This window comes from Zootoca vivipara, chromosome 2 (genome assembly GCF_963506605.1).
Source record: "Zootoca vivipara chromosome 2, rZooViv1.1, whole genome shotgun sequence".
Classification (NCBI taxonomy): domain Eukaryota; kingdom Metazoa; phylum Chordata; class Lepidosauria; order Squamata; family Lacertidae; genus Zootoca; species Zootoca vivipara.
In genome coordinates this window covers 9,280,941-9,300,812 of record NC_083277.1, presented here as the reverse complement: position 1 = coordinate 9,300,812, position 19,872 = coordinate 9,280,941, and the positions used below count along the sequence as shown (strand labels likewise).

The 19,872-nt window shown below is 46.7% G+C and overlaps 1 protein-coding gene and 1 non-coding gene across 2 annotated transcripts; both read left to right on the top strand.

Annotated features, from left to right (window-relative positions):
• Nucleotides 1-91: 91 nt before the first annotated feature.
• LOC118081358 (endothelial zinc finger protein induced by tumor necrosis factor alpha-like) lies at nt 92-19,371 on the top strand. The gene is made up of 8 exons (XM_035107846.2): nt 92-507; nt 1,074-1,150; nt 6,129-6,269; nt 8,211-8,333; nt 12,141-12,227; nt 13,648-13,670; nt 14,365-14,471; nt 15,689-19,371. The coding sequence occupies exons 1-8, from the start codon at nt 282-284 to the stop codon at nt 17,095-17,097; spliced, it is 2,193 nt and encodes a 730-aa protein (XP_034963737.2). The 5' UTR covers nt 92-281; the 3' UTR covers nt 17,098-19,371.
• LOC118081651 (U6atac minor spliceosomal RNA) lies at nt 5,916-6,028 on the top strand. The gene has a single exon (XR_004692118.1). It is a non-coding gene; the product is annotated as a U6atac minor spliceosomal RNA (small nuclear RNA).
• Nucleotides 19,372-19,872: the final 501 nt, after the last annotated feature.

Sequence of the window (19,872 nt, the reverse complement as noted above, 5' to 3'; positions counted from 1 at the left end):
GGAGGCCGCGCGGTGAATGGCCGCTCCGGGTCTACCGCCCTACAACTCCCAGGGTTCCGCGGGAGGGGAAGCGAGTGGGTTGCTAACCGGTTTAAGTTAGCAATGCAGACGTTCCTCCCAAAGACTCGGGAATTAGAGAGGCTGGGCTCCGCTGGAGCTGTTCCGACAGATTTGCAGTATTAGTAGTATATTTATATTATTGATTTTCCTCCCGCTTTCCTTCACAAGAAAGGATCTTTTAACCTGCGGGCGGGGGAAGAAGAGAGGGGTGCACTTTGCACATGCTCAGAGGCATTCTCTTAAACGATTTCCGCCTTCCCCCGCCCCAAGTCCTAGGTGGGTGTGGGCGGGCTGGTGGGTGGGCGATCCTTGCAGGAAAGGGTAGCGGGGCGCGCTTTGCACATGCTCAGAAGGAGCCTGGCCTTCCCTGTTGCATCACCCTCCGCCTGCCGGACGGACTTCTCGGCGCCTTCAGACGAGCTTGGCTGCGCTTCGCCATCCGTTTCCGTAGGTTGGGGTACGGGGGCGGGCAAGGGAAGACTTTTTGCACATGCTCTAAAGCATTTTTTAATAATAATAATAAGAATAATAACAACAATAATAACAACTCGCCTCATATTTGGATGTTCTCTTCTCCTTGCGCCTCCGCCCGCAGCCACCTTTTCTTTTCCCTGTTTTTTTTTTGGGGGGGGGAGTTGAAGTTAGGTTGTGCCTGCTTCCCGGGGAGAGGTGGGTGGTGCTACGATCTGCACTCTGCACGTGCTCAGGGGCTCGGCGCAGCAGCACGTGGGGCCTACCGCTGACCGCTCTCGATCGAAGCGATTGCTCCTCCTGATTTTTTTCATGATGCGGAAGGAGATCGGGAAGCAAATGTTCTACGATGGAGCCTTGGTAGCGCTGCAAACTTGAACTCACGACTTTTCTACGCCCCCAGAGAGAGAAGGAACCGGGTTGCTTGCTTGCTTTTTCTCTCCCACCGCACCCGCTTTCCCTTTCAATCATTTTTTTTTAAAAAAATTAAAACTCCCTTTTCTTTTCCTCCCATCCCCTCCCCTCTCCCCCTCCCCCACTAGGAGCACAACATTTCCTCGATCACCCTAGCTTTACCATGGACGCTGGAGTTGAAAAGGGTGCAGAAGAGAAAATTCAGGTAGGAATTATCAGGGAGGAAAGAGGAGCAGGCAAAGGTCCACATTCAACAAAGATAATTTCCTTAAAAAAAAAAGCTGTATTAACTGGTCTGGATTAGAGTGTTGCTTTTGAATGGAGGAGTTTGCAGGTTCAAACCACAGCTGCGTGGGCGTAGCCAAGGGGGAGGCAGGGGAGCGCCTGCCCCCCCCCAAAAAATCAATTTTTTAAAAAATCAATACAAATCTGAGGTTCTGCCCCCACTTTTTCTGGGGAAGGAAGGAAAATTAGTGGCAGAGAATCTGCTTTTTATGCAGAAGGCCCCAGGTCCAAACACCAGTGGCAATTCCAGGTAGAATCATAGAGTTGGAAGGCATCCCGAGGGTCATCTAGCCCAACCCCCTGCAATGCAGGACTCTTTTGCCCAGCGTGGAACTCGAACTTACAACCCTGAGATAAGAGTCTCCTGCTGTACCGGCTGAGCTATCCCAGCTGGTAGGACTGGGGAAGGGGTGGTGGTCTCCTGCCTGGCACTCTGGAAGGCTGCTGCCAGTCTGTGTTGACATTACTGAGCTAGATGGACCAAGGGTCTGATTCAACAAAGGGAGCTGATATGGCAGCTCCCTTTGTTCCTAATTATCTGAGGACAGGCTGTAGCTCAATGGGAGAATGCTTGCTTTGTCCTGGGTTCAATCCCTGAAATCTCTAGGTTTTTTAAAAAATAAAATAAAAAGAGCATCTGATTGGCTGCCGTGAGAAAAGGGTGCTGAACTTTATCCAATAGCTGAGCCTTTCATATGTTCTAAAACAGTGGTTCTTCGAACTTTTTTCTCCAGGCCACACTTTCAGAATAAAAATGTGCTCAGACCACACCAGTTTTTTATTTGATAAGAAATACTTTGGAAAGCAAAAAGAAACAACACCTTGCAGCGCTTGATTTATAACGTAGAACAAAACTACTTTATAATATAATCGTGCGACACTTAGAAAGCGTAAAACAATGCATTCACATAGGAACATGAATTATAAACAAGCCTCGTACCTTAAGTATGTATACAAACTCAATGAGAGTCGTGAGCTTGCAGCATCACTCAATGTTCTTGCTCGCATTTTGAAAAAAAATCTGGGCATACTCTGCAAATAAAAAATAATAGTCATTTTGATGCTATACTACGCTGAAATGTTTAAATGTTTCTTGGTGGTTCACAAACTGCGGTTGGTGCAGAACCTCCCAGCCAGGTTGCAAGGTGGTCTGGGCACACAATGATCCTGGCCCACCCACACTGGCTACCAGTTAGTTTCAAAGTGCTGGTTTTGACCCATAAAGCCTTATGTGGATCAGGATCCCAATACCTCGACCAGGACATTTGCAGGGAAACCAAAATGATTGTTTACAAAGCTACAGTATTGTACTACCAACCTTATTGTACACTTGTGAAACATGGACCACTTATAAACGCCATCTCCAACATTCCATCAACGGCATTTCCAATTTTTTTTTTGCACATCACTTGAGAAGACAGGCGAACTAATACCAGTGTACTGGAAGAAGCCAAGATCACCAGTGTTGAAGCAATGATTCTTCAACATCAACTTCGTTGGACTGGTCATGTTGTGCGGATGCCTGATGATCGTCTTCCAAAGCAACTACTCTATTCTGAACTTAAAAATGGAAAGCGTAATGCTGGTGGTCAACAAAAGAGGTTTAAAGACTCTCTCAAGACGAGTCTTTAAAAATGTAGTATATACACTGACAACTGGGAAACACTGGCTACGAGCGCTCCAGTTGGAGAACAGCCTTTACCAAAGGTGTCATGGGCTTTGAAGAAGCTTGAACTCAGGACACAAGGGAGAAAAGTGCTAAGAGGAAGGCACGCTTAGCAAATCCTCACCATGATCAGCTCCCACCCGGAAACCTTTGATCCCACTGTGGAAGAAGAAGAAGAAGAGGAGGAGTTTGGATTTGATATCCTGCTTTATCACTATCCTAAGGAGTCTCAAAGCAGCTAACATTCTTCTTTCCCTTCCTCCCCCACAACAAACACTCTGTGAGGTGAGTGAAGCTGAGAGACTTCAGAGAAGTGTGACTAGTCGAAGGTCACCCAGCAGCTGCAAGTGGAGGAGCGGAGATGCGAACCTGGTTCCCCGAGATTACGAGTCTACCGCTCTTAACCACTACACCACACTGGCTCCCAGAATTGGCCGTATTAATTGGTGACAATCTTACTTGGCTACAAGTGATCTCCAAAGAAGAAGAAGAGGACCTTGAGGACCACCTCTCTCCATTTGAATCTTCCTGCAAACCCTGTGATCATCATCCATGTGGGAAACATGCAAAACGGCAACACGAGAAACAGGCCTTTTCAGTGGTGGCTCCCAGTTTGGGGAATCCTCTCCCCAGGGACTCTTGCCTGCAGCCCCCTTTGTCGAGTTTTAGGCTCCAGACTAAAAAACCTTCTCTTCAGCTGGGTTTTTGAGCCTAAGTCTGAAAGGATGTCATATAGAGGAGGGAGAAAGGTTGTTTTCTGCTGCTCCGGAGAAGCGGACACAAAGCAATGGATTCAAACTACAAGAAAGAAGATTCCACCTAAGCATTAGGAAGAACTTCCTGACAGTAAGAGCTGTTCGGCAGTGGAATTTGCTGCCAAGGAGTGTGGTGGAGTCTCCTTCTTTGGAGGTCTTTAAGTGGAGACTTGATGGCCATATGTCAGGAATGCTTTGATGGTGTTTCCTGCTTGGCAGGGGGTTGGACTGGATGGCCCTTGTGGTCTCTTCCAACTCTATGATTCTAGGTTTTTAAAGTATTTGTGGCTTTTCTAGGGCAGGGTCTGCTAGACCTTAGGTTGTTTCAGTTTTCTGTATACCACTTAAAAATATTTTATTAAGTGGTATAGAACTTAAATGATGATAATATTTTAAAATGCAGAAGTACAATTAAATTTATTAAAACAGGAATAAAATACATCTTTCTATTTTTGTAATGTCCTTTGGAGACCGGCCAGACCTGCGTACCACACCAGTACATCACTACTCCCTGTTCCTTATCTTGAAACAATGCGTTCAGCGTCTCCTGTTATAAAAATAAAATTTTGAATTGGTCCAACTTAATCAGTCCACCCTTCTAGATTAGTCAAACAAGTTGTGTTCACAGCAAATGCTGTTTTTAGCATTGATGCTTTTAGTATGCCCAGATGCGAGCCAAGCACATTCTTGGTTTCGGTAATATGTCTTACATAACTTCTATCCAGATACACTTTTTAAAAACAACAGTTGTTTGCTGTTTGATATAGTTTTATTAGATGTTGCTGAAATGGTTTTGCTTTAATGATAGTAAGCTATGTTGAATCAAAATTGTTGCAGAAGTTGTAATGCATGCGTTTTGGGCATACGATTTATCAAATCCTTTCATGTGGTTGGATATCTATGGAATGTAATCTTGCTTTTCTTTGATAACTGGGGGTGGGGGAGTCTCCTTCCAAGGAAAAAATGGCTACAAATATCCCTTCTTTTGAGCATCTCTCATCCCTTTTCCTTGTACAATTCTAGCTTTGCTGATTCTGATTTCATTTTTCAACTCTACTTCAATAATCAGTATTTTAGATTTGTAGTAATATTCATAACAATACTTTAATTTTGTACGGCTTTTATGCCATTAACCTCATTTATCTTCTTTTCTATAGTGCTTAAGTTCTCAACAGAAATAAACAGTAAATTGCAAGAACTCTGGCCAGGAGGAAGATGAATTTCAAGTAAATCTTCAAAAGTTTTTAGTTTGTTATGATGAATTCAAATATGAATCAATTCCAGTATGATAGGCAAATAAAAATAAATTCCAGTGAAAAAATCCCAGGATCAGCAATGTTTGGTACACTCTGACCATTAAAACATTGTCCTGGGATTTTTTTCCCACTGGAATTTATTTTTATTTGCCTATCATATCAAACATGAGTCTGACCAAACTGCGGGAGGCAGTGGAAGACAGGAGTGCCTGGCGTGCTATGGTCCATGGGGTCACGAAGAGTCGGACACGACTAAACAAAAAATCATACTGGAATTGATTCCTATTTGAATTCATCATTACATAAATAAAACCTTTTGAAGATTTACTTGAAATTCGTCTTCCTCCTGGCCCGAGTTCTTGCAATTTACTGTTTATTTCTGGACTTCACCAAGAACTCCCAATTTCTACAGTAAGTTCAGAACAGGTCAAAACAGCATGATGGTTGTGGGGAGAGAATGCGTGAGGGCAGAATGGTCCCTGAGCTTTTCAGAGGATGGAAGGGATAACTCTCATTGTCAGCTTCCTCCCACCCCAGTTAATTATTTTCTTTATAATTCTTTATATAGTATACCATAAAAACACGCCACTGCGGCTTACAACATTATTTAAAAAAAACACAACTGAGTAAAATAATTAAAATAAACATCAATAGACAGATGGCTACATTGCATGCAAAATAGTGTTTGATACTGAACAGGGACTCTGGGGGGTTGGTCTTGTTTTTATTATTATTATTAATTGAGTTTATATACCGCCCTGTACATACGCCCTGTATATACACCCTGCCTGGCGTGCTCTGGTCTATGGGGTCACGAAGAGTCGGACATGACTAAACGACTAAACAACAACAACAACCGCCCTGTACCCAGAGGTCTCAGGGCGGTTCACATAAAAGACATATATGAGCATACAGACAGTAAGTGTGGTGGTGGTAGGATGCCAGAGGTTAACTTATTTTTGGAAATAAATTCTTGAGATTATTAGAAACGCGCCACTTAGTCTATTACACTTATAGGAAAGAAGAGGTTAGTATTCCCCCTGATAAAGATGGAAGATCTCCTGGTGAAACATGCACATGATTTAAGGCCTTGCCACGTAATTTGTGGCCTTTAATTAGTTGGGACGAATTGGGCAAATATTTCAAAGGTAGAAATGTTCAGGTTCCGTCCCTGGCACCTTAAAGCAAATCAGCAAGCAGGTGATGTCTCTTTTTCTTCAGGTGGTGCCGAAGGAGCGCCTCACCCTCCTTAAACAAAAGAGAGGAGAAGCTAAGCCTGAGAAGCCAGTGGACAGAAAGGAGATGCTGATTGACGACGAGAAAGTTAAAGTTGAAGCATCAGCTGCCACTGAGGAGTTAAAGGTTAGGAACATCCTCTCCTGTTTTTTCTAGGGCTCCGTAAGCCCTTGGCGTGCTGCACAAAAAAATTAGGAGATTATCTCGGTGATGTTAGGGTGCCAAAAGTCAAGAAAGAGATCTGAAAGCCTTTATGAGGAGGGGTGTCGTTCAGTTGGCAGAACATCTCTTGTACATTCCTGGGTTCAATCCTCAACATATCCAAAAAGAACTGGGAATGTTCCTGGCCTGAGCCACTCTCATTAAGTGTAGACAGTCCTGAGGTGGCTGGACCAATGTCCTGATTTGGTATAAGGCAGCTTTCTGTATCTGTGGCAGATATTCCCACCTCTGCACCAGTGTTACAAAACTCAAATATATAAGCTAGGCATCAAACGGCTCCTTAAAAAACAGGGTTACAGTTGCCAAAACGGAACGCCTAGGCGCCATTTCTGGGCCAGGCGGTTCGACAGTTGTATTTTTCAATGCAATGTTTTGGTTCCTGAAATTCATTCCGATTGTGCAGAAACCGGATATAATTCTACAGGATGTGAAAATAGTCAAGATCCAGTGATCCCCAGGCATGTACCTCCAGATGGTGGAGACTTCAGGTGCCATCCTGGCACCCGGCAATCTTCACTCGGTTGCAATGGCCAATAGCCAGGTGCAAAATGCGCCTGGAGAATTTCGAACGCTGCTTTGCACCAATGCGGCTGGTTCCAGAGATAACTGGAAAAGGACCTGTAGCTAGTTTTCCTCGCCCCAGTTAGGCACAATTCAACTGCTTGGAATGGAAATGAAAGGTATCTTCCTATTTTTGACGTCCTTCAGAGGCAAGCCATACCAGACTGGTTCTCCACCACTTCCCTATCTTGAACCAAGGCAGTTACATCTCGCCTCCTGCTTTAAAAAGAAAGCCTTGAATAGGGCTTTATAGATTACTTAGTTGTCTTCACAGCAGATGCTACTTTTAGCGTTGATATTTTTGGCACGCTCAGATGAGAGCCAAGCACATTCTTGTGTAATTCAGGATTTGATAATGTGTCCATGTAACTTCTGTCCAGATACGCTTTTTTAAAATAGCAGTTGTTTGCATTTGATGTCATTTTATTAGCCGTTGCTATAATTATTTGGTCTGAGGATAACAAACTGTTTCATCAGAATTCTTGCAGAAGTTGCGTATGATTTGTCAACTCCTGCAGTGTAGAAGGAACTTTAGAAATCGGAACATAAGCCTTACAGCCAGTTAAACCAGTAAACAATGCCTATAGGGCCATCGGATGCTGATGGACTCTGACTCCCATCAGCCACCCAGCCAGCACTGCCATGGATGATGGGACTTGTAGTCCAGGAACTCCTGAAGGGCAACAGGTTCCACATCTGTGAAGTAGGAGATAAAACTTAGCCTAGCCACATCTGGAAGGTTCCCCAGCCCTTGTGTAAGCTGTTAAATGTAATACTGTAAAAAACAAAACAAAAAAACCCACCACAAAACTGGTCTGAGGTGTGAGTGGTTCTGCCTGGTGGTTTCTGGGCTTATCAGCCAGCTTGTGTCTGATTTCCAAGCTACTCAAAGTACATCTACGTCACTGCAAGATGTCGAGGTACATGTACTGTACATCGAGTTGAGGTGCCGGCCTGTGGATTGTTTAAACCATGGTTTCCTGTTACACCCATACCAGGAAACCGATTTAATCCCCAGTTATGAAACCAGGACTGATTTCTAACTAGTAATTCAGCCATGTGCCCAGTAAACCATGGTTTCTGTCAGAGAAGGTGGAGCCTGTGACCGACGCTTGCACAAATGGCAGACAGAATAATGTAAGCCGGATTCCCAAGGGAACCATGGTGACCCAACTGCTGCTGCTTGCTGAAACCTTTTTAAACCACAGACACTGCCGTGGTGATCAGGAATGTTATTCCAATTCCGATCCTAAGGGTTTCATTCTTCCCACCCCCCATTTTCAGCATGAGAAATTGCAGGAGAGTCTTGGCGATCTATTAGACATCGAGAAGGTTAAAGAAGAAAGCAGCAGTGACGAACTGATGATCGAGGATCCTACGAAAGAGGAATGTGGAAAAAGCAATGAGGTACTGATCAGCCGGAGGGGTGGTTTTTCTTTATTATTTTTTTTTTTAAACATAATTTTTATTGATTTTTACAAATTACAAAAGATGGTACATACATAAACACCTTTTCCACCTTCTTCCCACCCCCCTCCATGGGTCCTCCCCTGCCACAGAAGTATCCCACGCAGGTGATCAGTCAGAAGTGGTCCATTTTATGATTGGGTTTCTGTCCTCCTCCCCCTCCCCTGCCCCCCAAGCCCCCCCCTGCCACCAGGGAGCTCCAGTGAACCAGGGCAGTACGCAGGAGTTCATCCATCCAACCATCTATTGTCATACCAAAAAAAAAGAAAATGCAAAAAGAGAAAAAGAGAAAAAAGAGAAGAAGAAAAAAAAAAGACAAAAAGGAAAAAAGACAAAAAAAAATAAAAATTCATCATAATTGTTAAATTCATAATTGTTAAACCATATTTTGTGGGCTTCCCCACCCTCCCACCCTTCCCCGGTTTTCCTCCCTTATTTATCATCTTCAACAGTTTCATAGTTCATATTTTATAACATACACCTTTATATCTTGTACCACTTTTAAACTATTATCATTTTCGCCTATTGTCCAATCACTGAGAAATCAAACTCCCATTTTTTCTTCCCGTGCCTAATTTTTACCCCTCTATAGGCCTCCATATTTTCACCTTTTTCCAGAATCAATTCACTTTTTAAACCTATAACTATTCCCAAACTAACCTTACACCCCCCGAGTACCGGCTCCACCCCACCAATCCAGCAAGTTCCATAGTCAGCAGTCCAGTTATAGTCCTATTAACCCATCCTTACAATCACCACTTCACTTTCCCTTCACCCCACCCCCTGTTTGCAGTCTTTTGCCATCCAGGCCTCCATATCAGACCCCTGAGCTTCTTCTCTTCTCTGCTTAATTTTTCCTTCTTCCCTGTGGTCATTCTGGAGTTCCAGTAAGTCCAGTCGTGCCCCCCTCGAAGGGGAGGCACTCCATCCAACTTTTTGTAGAGTAAAATCATCATTTTTTTCGTGATGGGCTTCATCCTGTGTTAAATCATCACAGTCCTCATCATTGTCATTCCCACATTCATCCTCCTCAGTTTCAAAAGCTTCATCTTCTAGGAAATCATATTCTGTCATCACAATCTGGAATTGTTGCTGTAACACTAGCCGTTGTGTCTCCTCTTGACATAGTTCTATTCTTGCTTCCCACATTAAGGTCAAAACAGTCCGCTGAAACTCAGGCGGGTACCTTTTTGTTGACATAGTTCAGTCCTGTCAAGGTCAAAACTTGTCACATGGGGTGGAATATGATCGCAGTCTATTTTCTCGACTCCATTTTAACAAGCTGGCTGCATTCTTAAAAATAAAGTTCGAACTCACATTTCAAAAGCATATAAACCAAAAAAGAATTTCCAAAAAGTCCAGAGATAAAGATAGAAATAAAATTTAACTATAAATCCTGGTCAGCTCACTGGGTTTTCTGGGCTGCCGGCTCCCGAGAAAAAGAAAGGTCTTTCTTAGTCTTAACTTCATTCTGCAGGGCAATCACAACAGTCTCTCTCCCCTTTTACCCTGCATTTAGGGGAGATTCTCTTTGATGCCTTTGAGGAATCCTTTTAAGTTAAAATCTTCTGTTTACGGCTTCGGGTTTCTGTTTACTGTCTCTTATGTTACCGTGGGGGGGGGGTGGCTTCCTCTTTTCCCCTCTCTCCCAGGTCCAAATTGTTGCCTTAATTTACATTCCAAAGAATCCAAATTACTCACAGTCTATTCATTTGCTGAGTGTTCTTTGAAGAATTGGCCACCTCCACTTCCCAGACTCGCAGCTTCGCACTCTCAGAGCAGCAATGTCAGCCTGTCCGCCGCGGTTCACCTCCTCGCTCTCGGGGGCTTAAACAAAGCCGATCCGGGGAGGAGAGAGCCTGCTTTTGGCGCCGCCAGGCAAAATCTGTCCCCAAAAAGCTCGATTTGGGGCTTTTAAGGAGGTTTCGTTTCGCTGGAACGATTCCCTCCACCTCTGAAGCGCCGAGGTCCGCTCCGCTGTGCGGACCCCCGTCTGAGCAAGATGGCGTGGTCAACCGGAAGCCAGGGGTGGTTTTTCTTTAGAGTTGTAGCTAACTTTTCTTGGAAAAAAAGTCAGAGATATTTTCCTGGAAATAAAGGAGGAAAAATTCCGAGACCATCAGCAATTTTAAAGTAGTTTGTCTAGGGCAGGGGTTCCCAACAAAATTTTCTCGAAGACCCCTCATCGAGCCGCTATTGTGACAAGGACCCCCATTAATTCCTAATCCTAAAATTAAAAAGTGAGAGCCAAATTAAGAATCTTTTTATATTTTATATTTATACGTTTTTTACAGTTCTTCCTCTTCATCTGTAGGCCTTTGTCGTTTTAACGAACCACTTTTTAACCAACGGTCCATTTTTAACCACGAACTGTAGCTTCCGCGAAAAACGCTTTGTTTACAAACACTACTGTTTTGCAAAGAGGCAGCGCGTGCCAGGGAGGGGAATGGAGAAGACAGGGTACCTGCGCAGTAGCGTACAAATGAAGCCGACGCGCGCAAAGCATCTTGGGGAGGTGAGCGTTAGTAGAATGCGCGCGCTGCCTCTTTGCAAAACAGTAGTGTTTGTAAAGCGCCACCTAACGGCATACAGCAAAACTACTGCCTCTATCTAATTCTAGTTTTGCGCTAGACTCTGCTCATGCAGGAAGCGGCCAAAACAAAAAAATCTGTTATCATACGAAATATATTTAATATATTTTTTATTCTAATAGCATCTTGCGGACCCCTCTGGCATAGCTCGCGGACCCCTGGGGGTCCCCGGACCACCTGTTGGGAACCACTGGTCTAGGGAGATGAGGCAGGGAGTTTGGGAATTTTGTTTGTCCGTGTTGATGCCTTGAATTGGGCTTGGTAATTGGCAAGTGGTTGCAGGAATAAACCATGATACAATATATTCAACCCTTGTTGAGGCTTCTGCACGTATCATCGCTATGGGCCATGAGCTTGATGATTTTTAATATCCTGCTAAACCAGCATCCCAAGGCCATTTGCGCGGAAGAGAAGAATAAAACAACGAAAACGAGTGCTTTTAAAACAAGGACTAAAGCCCTAACAAATGACTGCTCATGGTGAAGACGCATTTAGCCAGCTGGGAAGGACCGTTGGAACCAAAATGAGATTTGATCGCTTCCAGGAAGTGGGTGCTTGTTGTGTCTCGACAAGAGTGCTATTCCACAGAACAGGGGTTGCCATGCTAAAAGCCCTGTCCCAGGTTACTTCTGAGGCCTTTGGGAATTTTAGGATAAACATTCAATCTCCCAACTAAAGTGGTCCTGAGCTGTTTGAGGGTTTTATATGTTAGCACCAACACGTATACAGTCATAACTTGGAAATCGAACAGAATCCGTTCCGGAAGTCCGTTTGACTTCCAAAACGTTCAGAACCCAAAGCGTGGCTTCTGATTGGCTGCATGAAGCTCCTGCAGCCAATTGGAAGCCCCGTCGGACATTTGGGTTCCAAAGAACATTCACAAACCAGAGCAATTGCTTCTGGGTTTGCGGCATTTGGGCGCCACAACGTCCGAGTACCATGGCATTCGGGATCCAAGGTACAACTGTATTTCATAGCTGAAGTGGTATCAGGGGGGCCTTAAGGCTGGAAATGTGGGTAGACTTTGTGGCTAGGTTGGGATGAAACTTGAAGAGAGACACTGGAGCTGCATATTTCTTTAAAAAGGAAATCCTCAAAAGGAGGAAGTGGTGGCCGTTGGTTTCTGTTGATCTTAGAAATTTTTATTCATTGGAAGGTGTTGCCGGATTCCGAAGTGATGGACCTGAAGAAAGAAAGGAAGGAAGAGGATGGAGAAGAAGGAAATAGCAGCGAGGGGATGGTGGTAAGGTTTTTTTGGGGTGGAGTTCAGTAGGGTATGCAGACTCAATAGTTGATCTGACACGGGTGGGCAGGTTCCTTATTGACCCAAAGCTACAGGGATTGCCAGCATACTGCCCAAGGATGCCAGCATGCCTGCCAGTACCTCCAGCAGTGGCACCTGCCTTCGTAAATATCCCCAGAAAAGTCCACAATGTACAGGAGACCCTTTGCTCTTCTTGCCGAATTCCTGTCTGCACTGCCTCAGCTTCTCCTAAATTAAAAACTCCCTCTTAACCATGCCCACATTTCATTGGATGAGAGGACTGGGCTCCTTCCTTCCCTTCTGCGCTGAACAGGGGAGAGGTGCAAAGAGCTTCTCCCTGTGACTGGCAGGGGTTGATGTGGGTGCCTCTTCCCCCATTGATTGGGGGGCATGCCCATATCATCTTGTGGTCCTGATTCTATTTTTTTGCTCATCAGTGTTACGCCACGCCACCATGGTTGCCATTTTGTGCCCTGGCACTTTCTCAACCTCTCTAATATCTATATATTTACAGTGGTGCCTCGACTTACGAATTTAATCCATTCCGAAGGCACCTTCGCAAGTCGAAAAATTCGTAAGTAGAAAAACGCCATTGGAAACGGGATTTCCCATAGGAAATCGGAAACTGAAAAATTCGTAAGTCGAAGCAACCCTATCTAAAAATTCGTAAGTCGAAAAATCCCTATCTAAAACCGCCACATTTTTTTTCCGGATGTCGAGACATTCGTAAGCGCGCGGCCATTACCCCCATTCGTAAGTCGAAAAATTCGGTTGTCGTTCGTAAGTCAAGGTACCACTGTATTATCTATATATTTAAAAAAGGAGAGAGAAAATGTGTTACCATTGCAGTAACTGTCCAGTTACTGTCTAGTGCAGGCATCCCCAAACTTCGGCCCTCCAGATGTTTTGGACTACAATTCCCATCTTCCCCGACCACTGGTCCTGTTAGCTAGGGATCATGGGAGTTGTAGGCCAAAACATCTGGAGGGCCGCAGTTTGGGGATGCCTGGTCTACTGTCAGTGAGTTCCACAGCTGCTGTCCATTTTTATTAGCTCCTTTTTCCAAATGGACATTAAAAACAAGTGCAAGAGAACAATCTAAAAATTTCACCCCGGACCTCTGTACAGGCTTGCGCCCCGGGAAGGTCACTTTGGTACTGCAGTTTGACTTCATCCCTGGAGGTGCGCTCCATTGCCCCTTGGGACAGATGCCAGCAACTTGCTGCCTGTTGCTCTTGCTGGGCTCTCATTTTTTGTAAGAAAGTGAACAATTTTTCCCTGTACAGCTCATGGTTTGTGCCTTTCTCTCTCATTCTCTCTCTCTCTCTCTCTCTCTCTCTCTCTCTCTCTCTCTCTCTCTCTCTCTCTCTCTCCCTCCACCAACACCCTTCCCTTGTAGGATTCGGGAAGCATTGAAATCAGGTAAGAATCTGCCTGCTTTAGGGCCTTTATCCCAGAGGTGGGGGTGGGAACCGTCATACTTGTGTAGATCTGACGCCCCATCCGTACCATACATTCAAAGGCAAGCATCCCCAAACTTCGGCGCTCCAGATATTTTGGACTACAATTCCCATCTTCCCCAACCACTGGTCCTGTTAGCTAGGGATCATGGGAGTTGTAGGCCAAAACATCTGGAGGGCCGCAGTTTGGGGATGCCTGGTTTAAAGGAGTATTGTGCCAATTTAAACAGCCATGGCTTCCCCCCAAAGAATCCTGGGAAGTGAAATTAATGACCCTACAATAGCCATGTCCATTAAGAGCCAGCATAGGGTGTTGGGGCTTGGGAAATCAGGGCCGAGTCGTAAGATAAGAATGACCTACAACCTTCCAGATGTTGCTGGAATCTCTGGCCATCATCTCTGGCCATTGCTGGCTAGGCAGCCTTACCCCTGTTGCCCATCCTTCCTGCAAGGAATGGTAAAAATAAAACACTTCACTGTGGTATTTTGTGCTGAAGGTCTTGACAGGGATACGAACCCAGGACCTTTTGTGCATTTAGGAGGCTTTCAGTTAATGTAGAGTCTTTTTTGCTGTTCAAACATAAAGCTATCTACATGGTTCATTTCCTGTTTACCTATTCCCCCACTCCTCTCTCCCACTGCCTCATAATCCTCAGGGAAGAAGAGGACACGCTGGTGCAGAGACTTGAGGAGCTGAAACAGAAATACGGTGATCTGTGTCAGAACAGCCCTGCCTTCCAGGAGATGATGCTGAGACTCAAAGGTCTGCATCTTCCACTCAGCGTTGGGCAGACAGACATTTGTTTGTTAAGGGTTTGGGGATTTTTTAGCTCTGAAGGGGAAACAACAGATCCCAGGGCGGGTGCCCTTTAAATGCATGCCCCTTACCTGCTTAGATCTCTCTTTGCAGTGAGCTGCCTAGTTTGCTTCTAACCCTCTTTTATTTGAAGCATTTTTGCCCCCCTCTTAGGTTGAAAATGCTCAAGAGTAACTTGAAAAGATGTCCAATCCGAAAGACACAATGCATGTGGAAAAAGTGAGGGGGGGGGAGGAAAAAAGCAACTGCACCCGTTCCTTGAAGTTGCAGTTCTTATAATGACTGACTCAGATGGATTATTATTATTATTATTATTATTATTATTATTATTATTATTATTATTATTACCCCACCCATCCAGCTGGGTTTCCCCAGCCATTCTGGGTGGATCCCAACAGAATATTAAAAACACGATAAAACATCAAACATTAAAAACTTGCCTAAACAGGGCTGCCTTCAGATGTCTTCTAAAAGTCAGATAGTTGTTTATCTCCTTGACATCCATGGGGTGGGTGCCACTACCGAAAACGCCCTCTGCTTAGTTCCCTGTAGCCTCACTTCTCACAGGGAGGGAACCGCCAGAAGGCCAGAGGGAACCGCCAGAAGGCCCTCGGAGCTGGACCTCAGTGTCCGGGCTGAGCGAGAGTTCAGGTAGCCTGATGGATTGGCTGCTAGTTGATGTCAGTTCAAGGATGGCCAAATGCAGTCAGGCTTCCTCAGCAGAGGCGATGGAGTAGCCTAATGGACTGGCTGCCACTAGGTAATTTAATGTAAGTTCTGGTTACAGGTAGGTAGCCGTGTTGGTCTGGGTCGAAGTAAAATAAAAAAAATTCCTTCAGTAGCACCTTAAAGACCAACTAAGTTTTTATTTTGGTATGAGCTTTCGTGTGCATGCACACTTCTTCAGATGCCAATGTATCTTAATGTAAGTTGCCGGCTTGATTTCAGTTCTATCTTTGCAGCTGGAGTAGATCTGCTGAAATGAGTGGACCTAATACTTAGCCGCTTTAGTTAATTTCAGTGGGTCTGAAATACAACCCATGAGGACTAGAACCTTGCTTCCAAATGGTGCCTGCATAATATCAACCTTTGCTTAGCCAAATCTTCTTCTGCTGCTCCTTTTGATGAATTCTCTTCCTGTCTTGACACTCTCGTTCTTGCAGCCGGCTGGTTAGGCCACAGCAAGGAAGGGGAGCCTTCTCTGGGGAGCTCGGAGCGGCTGCAGCTGAACCGGATGATGTGGGGGGGAGACGAGGTCAGCTTCCCCCGGGGGGAAGGCCAGGCCGGAGCATCCGAGGGCCACTCTCTGGACAGCCGGGGACCAATTTCCATCCCTTTCGGCAGGGGCTTCTTCGACTTCAGCGAGTTCGCCGTGCAGCAGAGCTTCCTGCAGAAGAAAGGCCCGGAGGTCTCGAAGGGCTTTGGGGTGGCGAGCCCGGGCGCCGAGAAGCCGCCCCCGGCCGAGAAGCCCTACAAGTGCAACGAGTGCGGGAAGAGCTTCGGCAAGCGCTCGACGCTGAACACGCACGGGCGGACGCACACGGGGGAGAAGCCCTTCAAGTGCTCCCACTGCGACAAGCGCTTCAGCCAGAGCTCCCACCTGCAGCTGCACGAGCGGACCCACACTGGGGAGAAGCCCTACAAGTGCCTCCTGTGCGAGAAGAGCTACAACCAGCGCTCCAGCCTCATCATCCACGAGCGCAGCCACACCGGGGAGAAGCCGTACACCTGCCTCGAGTGCGGGAAGAGCTTCAGCCAGAAGGCGACGCTGGTCCTGCACGAGAAGAGCCATCGGGGGGAGAAGCCCTACAAGTGCCTGGAGTGCGGCAAGGGCTTCAGCCTGAGCGCCGACCTCATCCGCCACCAGAGCATCCACACCGGAGAGAAGCCCTACACCTGCTCCGAGTGCGGGAAGAGCTTCAGCCAGAACTCGCACCTCATGGCCCACATCCGGACCCACACGGGCGAGAAGCCCCACAAGTGCCTGGAGTGCGGCAAGGGCTTCAACTGGACCTCGGAGCTCATCGCCCACGAGCGGACGCACACCGGCGAGAAGCCCTACCAGTGCCTCTACTGCGAGAAGAGCTTCAGCGTGCGCTCCAGCCTCAGCAAGCACGAGCGGACCCACACCGGGGAGAAGCCCTACATCTGCCTGCAGTGCGGCAAGGGCTTCATCCAGCGCTCCAGCCTGGTGGCGCACGAGCGCTCCCACACCGGCGAGAAGCCCTACATGTGCCTCGGCTGCGGGAAGTGTTTCCGTGAGAGCTCCCAGCTCATCGCCCACGAGCGGACGCACACCAGCGAGAAGCCCTACGTCTGCCCTGAGTGCGGGAGCTGCTTCAAGGCCAAGGCGGCCCTCATCAGACACCAGCGCTGCCACCTGGGCGTGAACTCTTTCATATGCGCTGACTGCGGGAAGATCTTCTCATCGGCCGCCGAGAGCCCGGAGAAATGCCCCGAGTGCGTCAACCTGGGCCTGATGGCCGACCTCACACAAGCCTCCGGAGAGGCCTACCTAGAGGTGGGAGAAGGAGAAGGAGAAGGAGAGGACGGAAGTGAGGCTAAGATGTGAGAAGCGTTTTTCCTTTCCTTTTGGCCGGTGACCTCTTGCACCCTTTTTCAGCTGAAAGGATGGCAGCAAAGATCTGTGCCACAGCTGAGGGTGAAGTCTTGTCTGGTCAGTGAAGGAAGAGCCGATGGGCCTTTTCCAAACATAGCTGTGAAAAGGATGGGGCGGCCCTCCCCTCCATTTTGGGCTAACTGCTTCCTTCTCTTTCCTCCTCTTTTTTCTGGCCCTACGGCTCACCCTTCTCCATGTTGGGCTTCCTGAGGAAGAGGAGCTATAGAGCTGTGAGGCTGCTGCCTAGCAACACCACACCATGTTCTCCATCAGTCTCCAAGGAAGCAGGAAAAGGCCTTTGCCTGGCAAGAACAGGCCCGTATGCCTAACGGTTCTCTCCTTGTGGCAAAACAATGGACATTTCCAGACCACTGAGCAAGGAAAGCATGGGGGGGGGGAGAAGATTGTGTATAAGAGGGATGGTGACGTGGTTTGAGGCCTACCCCATTTGTCTCCCCCCTCAATCCTTGCCTAATTTTATCTGGTGAGGAGGAAGAGGAGGGTTTGGCCTGGGAATTGGGCAGCCATTTTGACATTGATTCATGCTGTGGCTTGGCCCAGATAACCCCCTCGCTGTCAAGCCTTAAACGGACTGCAACGTTGCTTGGATTTGGCAAATGAATTTCGCCTGGGCTTTGATTTCCACAGAATAAGTTTATGAAGAACTGCCCATCAGGACAAGGGGGATCCAAGCTGGGGTGGCAGAATGGGAATAGCACTGACCGGCAATCTGAGCCGGCTGAGGTGCCGGTCCATGTGTTGGCACATGGCAAAGGATTCGAATCCATGCCGGCCATTTTATGCTGAGAAATGGGTTGGAACCGTGGCAGCATAATAGGAATGGACCAGGAATAGAAGCAGATCTGGCTTTCTTTTTTAGATGAATCACGTTTTGATTGTGGGAAATGAATTCAATTTTTTGTCTTGTTTAGCACCTGGCTTGGGTAGCAGTCTCAACTAGCAGTGTATGTGATATTATTTATTTTTATATATGTACATCTGTGAACTGTCTCCTCTTTGTCACGCTGAGGGTGGGCTTTTTGCTGGGGCATCTGATTTTGTTTTATCACATACTTTTTTCAAACATCTCCTAACTGCTGGAATGGACACAGGATTGGACTTTGGTTTAAAGATGGAGCAGGATGCGGTGATAGAATCCAGAAAAGGGTCTGGCACCACCCCGCCCCTTTTGAATCACACAGATATGTTTGGTTGAAAGGAGAAAGCTAGCAGATAAGGCGGAAAGAGTCTAGCCCAGACCACTCCTTGCAAGGGAGTTTGTTAAGTGAGTAATCATTTTTTAAAATGCGGCTCAGTAGAAGTTACAGCCCCATTTTACACTTCAGGACTCTGCCACCTCATTCCGTTCTTTGTGGAGACAAGGCCTTAGAGCAGAGATGGGGAACCTCTGGCCTCAAATATGGTGTTAGGCTCCATCTCCCATCAACACCAGCCCACACAGCATCTGGGCATGATGGCAGTTGTAGCCCAGCAACACCCGGGAGGACAACCGTTTTTTGCCGTTTCTGCCTCTGGAGACTGTCAACACCTCGTACCAGGTTCAGGGAACCTTTGGGTGTTGCTGAACTACAATTCCCTGACTACTGGCCATGCTTACTGGAGCAGTGGGAGTTGTAGTTCCTCACACCGGTTTTAGACAATTGGGCACGAGCCCAAAGAATCATGGGAGTTTCTGTGAAAGGGACAAAAAAAGTTTCTCCAGCAAATAATTCTCCTCAGTAACCTTCCCCAACCTGATTCCCTCCAAATCTTGTTGGACTCCGGTCATCCCTGACCATTGCTGTGCTTCCTGAGGCAACCTTTGGCCCTCCAGATGTTGATGAACTGCATCTCCCATCAGCCCCCTCAAAGGTGACCCAGGAATTGTAGTCCAGCAGCATGTGGCAGGCTACCATTTCCTCATCTTGGCCTTAGAAGGCCCTAAAGGCCTCACAAGGTCATTCCCACCCCCTTCACCCCACTCCTGAGCTTCTCAACTAGGGATGGGGATCTTGAGCGATACTTTCCTCTCTACCACCGGTTCAACAAATCTTGACTTAGATTGACTTGGTTCAGAAGTAGTCCCTTTTTCAGATGTGGGTACCATTATCTCATGGCCCAGATGCCTCGTTTGAAAGTAGAAAACACTGTCGGATTCTCCCTTTACGTGACGAGCTTTCAAGCCAGGGAGAAGAGTGGATTTAGAAGTCTGGCACCCACGGGCTTCAGATCCTGGAAAAAGATTATAAAGAGGGAGAAAAGCACAGCTGCACTTTCAAATCTCTGCGTGTGAGGTTTCTGTCACTTATTTCAGATAAACGCATAACTCTGGAGAATCTATGCCGGTATTCAGGAAAGGCCTCTTCGGAGTGTGGCATCTGATGGGGACCCTTTACCGCTGTGCTAGATCCCAAATACAGGAATCTGCTGTCTAAAAGTTGTGTGGTTACTTAAAAAAAAATAACCGCAGAAGGAAGAATCACACATTTCATTCCTGCCAGCAATATAGGAGGTGAAGCTGTGACCCTCTGGAGGATGTTCGGCTCCAACTCCCATCAACCCTGCAGCCACCATGGGTTGGAGGTTGATGGGATTTGTAGTCCCACAACCTCTGGAGTGCCACAGGATCCCCAGCCCTGATCTATATCTACACCACCAGAATCTTCACTGGTGTACACAAGACACAGGAGCTTATAGCCTTCAGTATGTTTTTGAACTCTCAGTTCC

Excerpts from the sequence above, each read along its gene's own strand:
- LOC118081358 (XM_035107846.2), top strand. The coding sequence starts at position 282 with ATGCTCAGAGGCATTCTCTTAAACGATTTCCGCCTTCCCCCGCCCCAA. Across the intron at positions 6,270-8,210 it reads CTGCCACTGAGGAGTTAAAG|CATGAGAAATTGCAGGAGAG; the intron begins GTTAGGAACATC and ends CCCCATTTTCAG. Across the intron at positions 12,228-13,647 it reads ATAGCAGCGAGGGGATGGTG|GATTCGGGAAGCATTGAAAT; the intron begins GTAAGGTTTTTT and ends CTTCCCTTGTAG.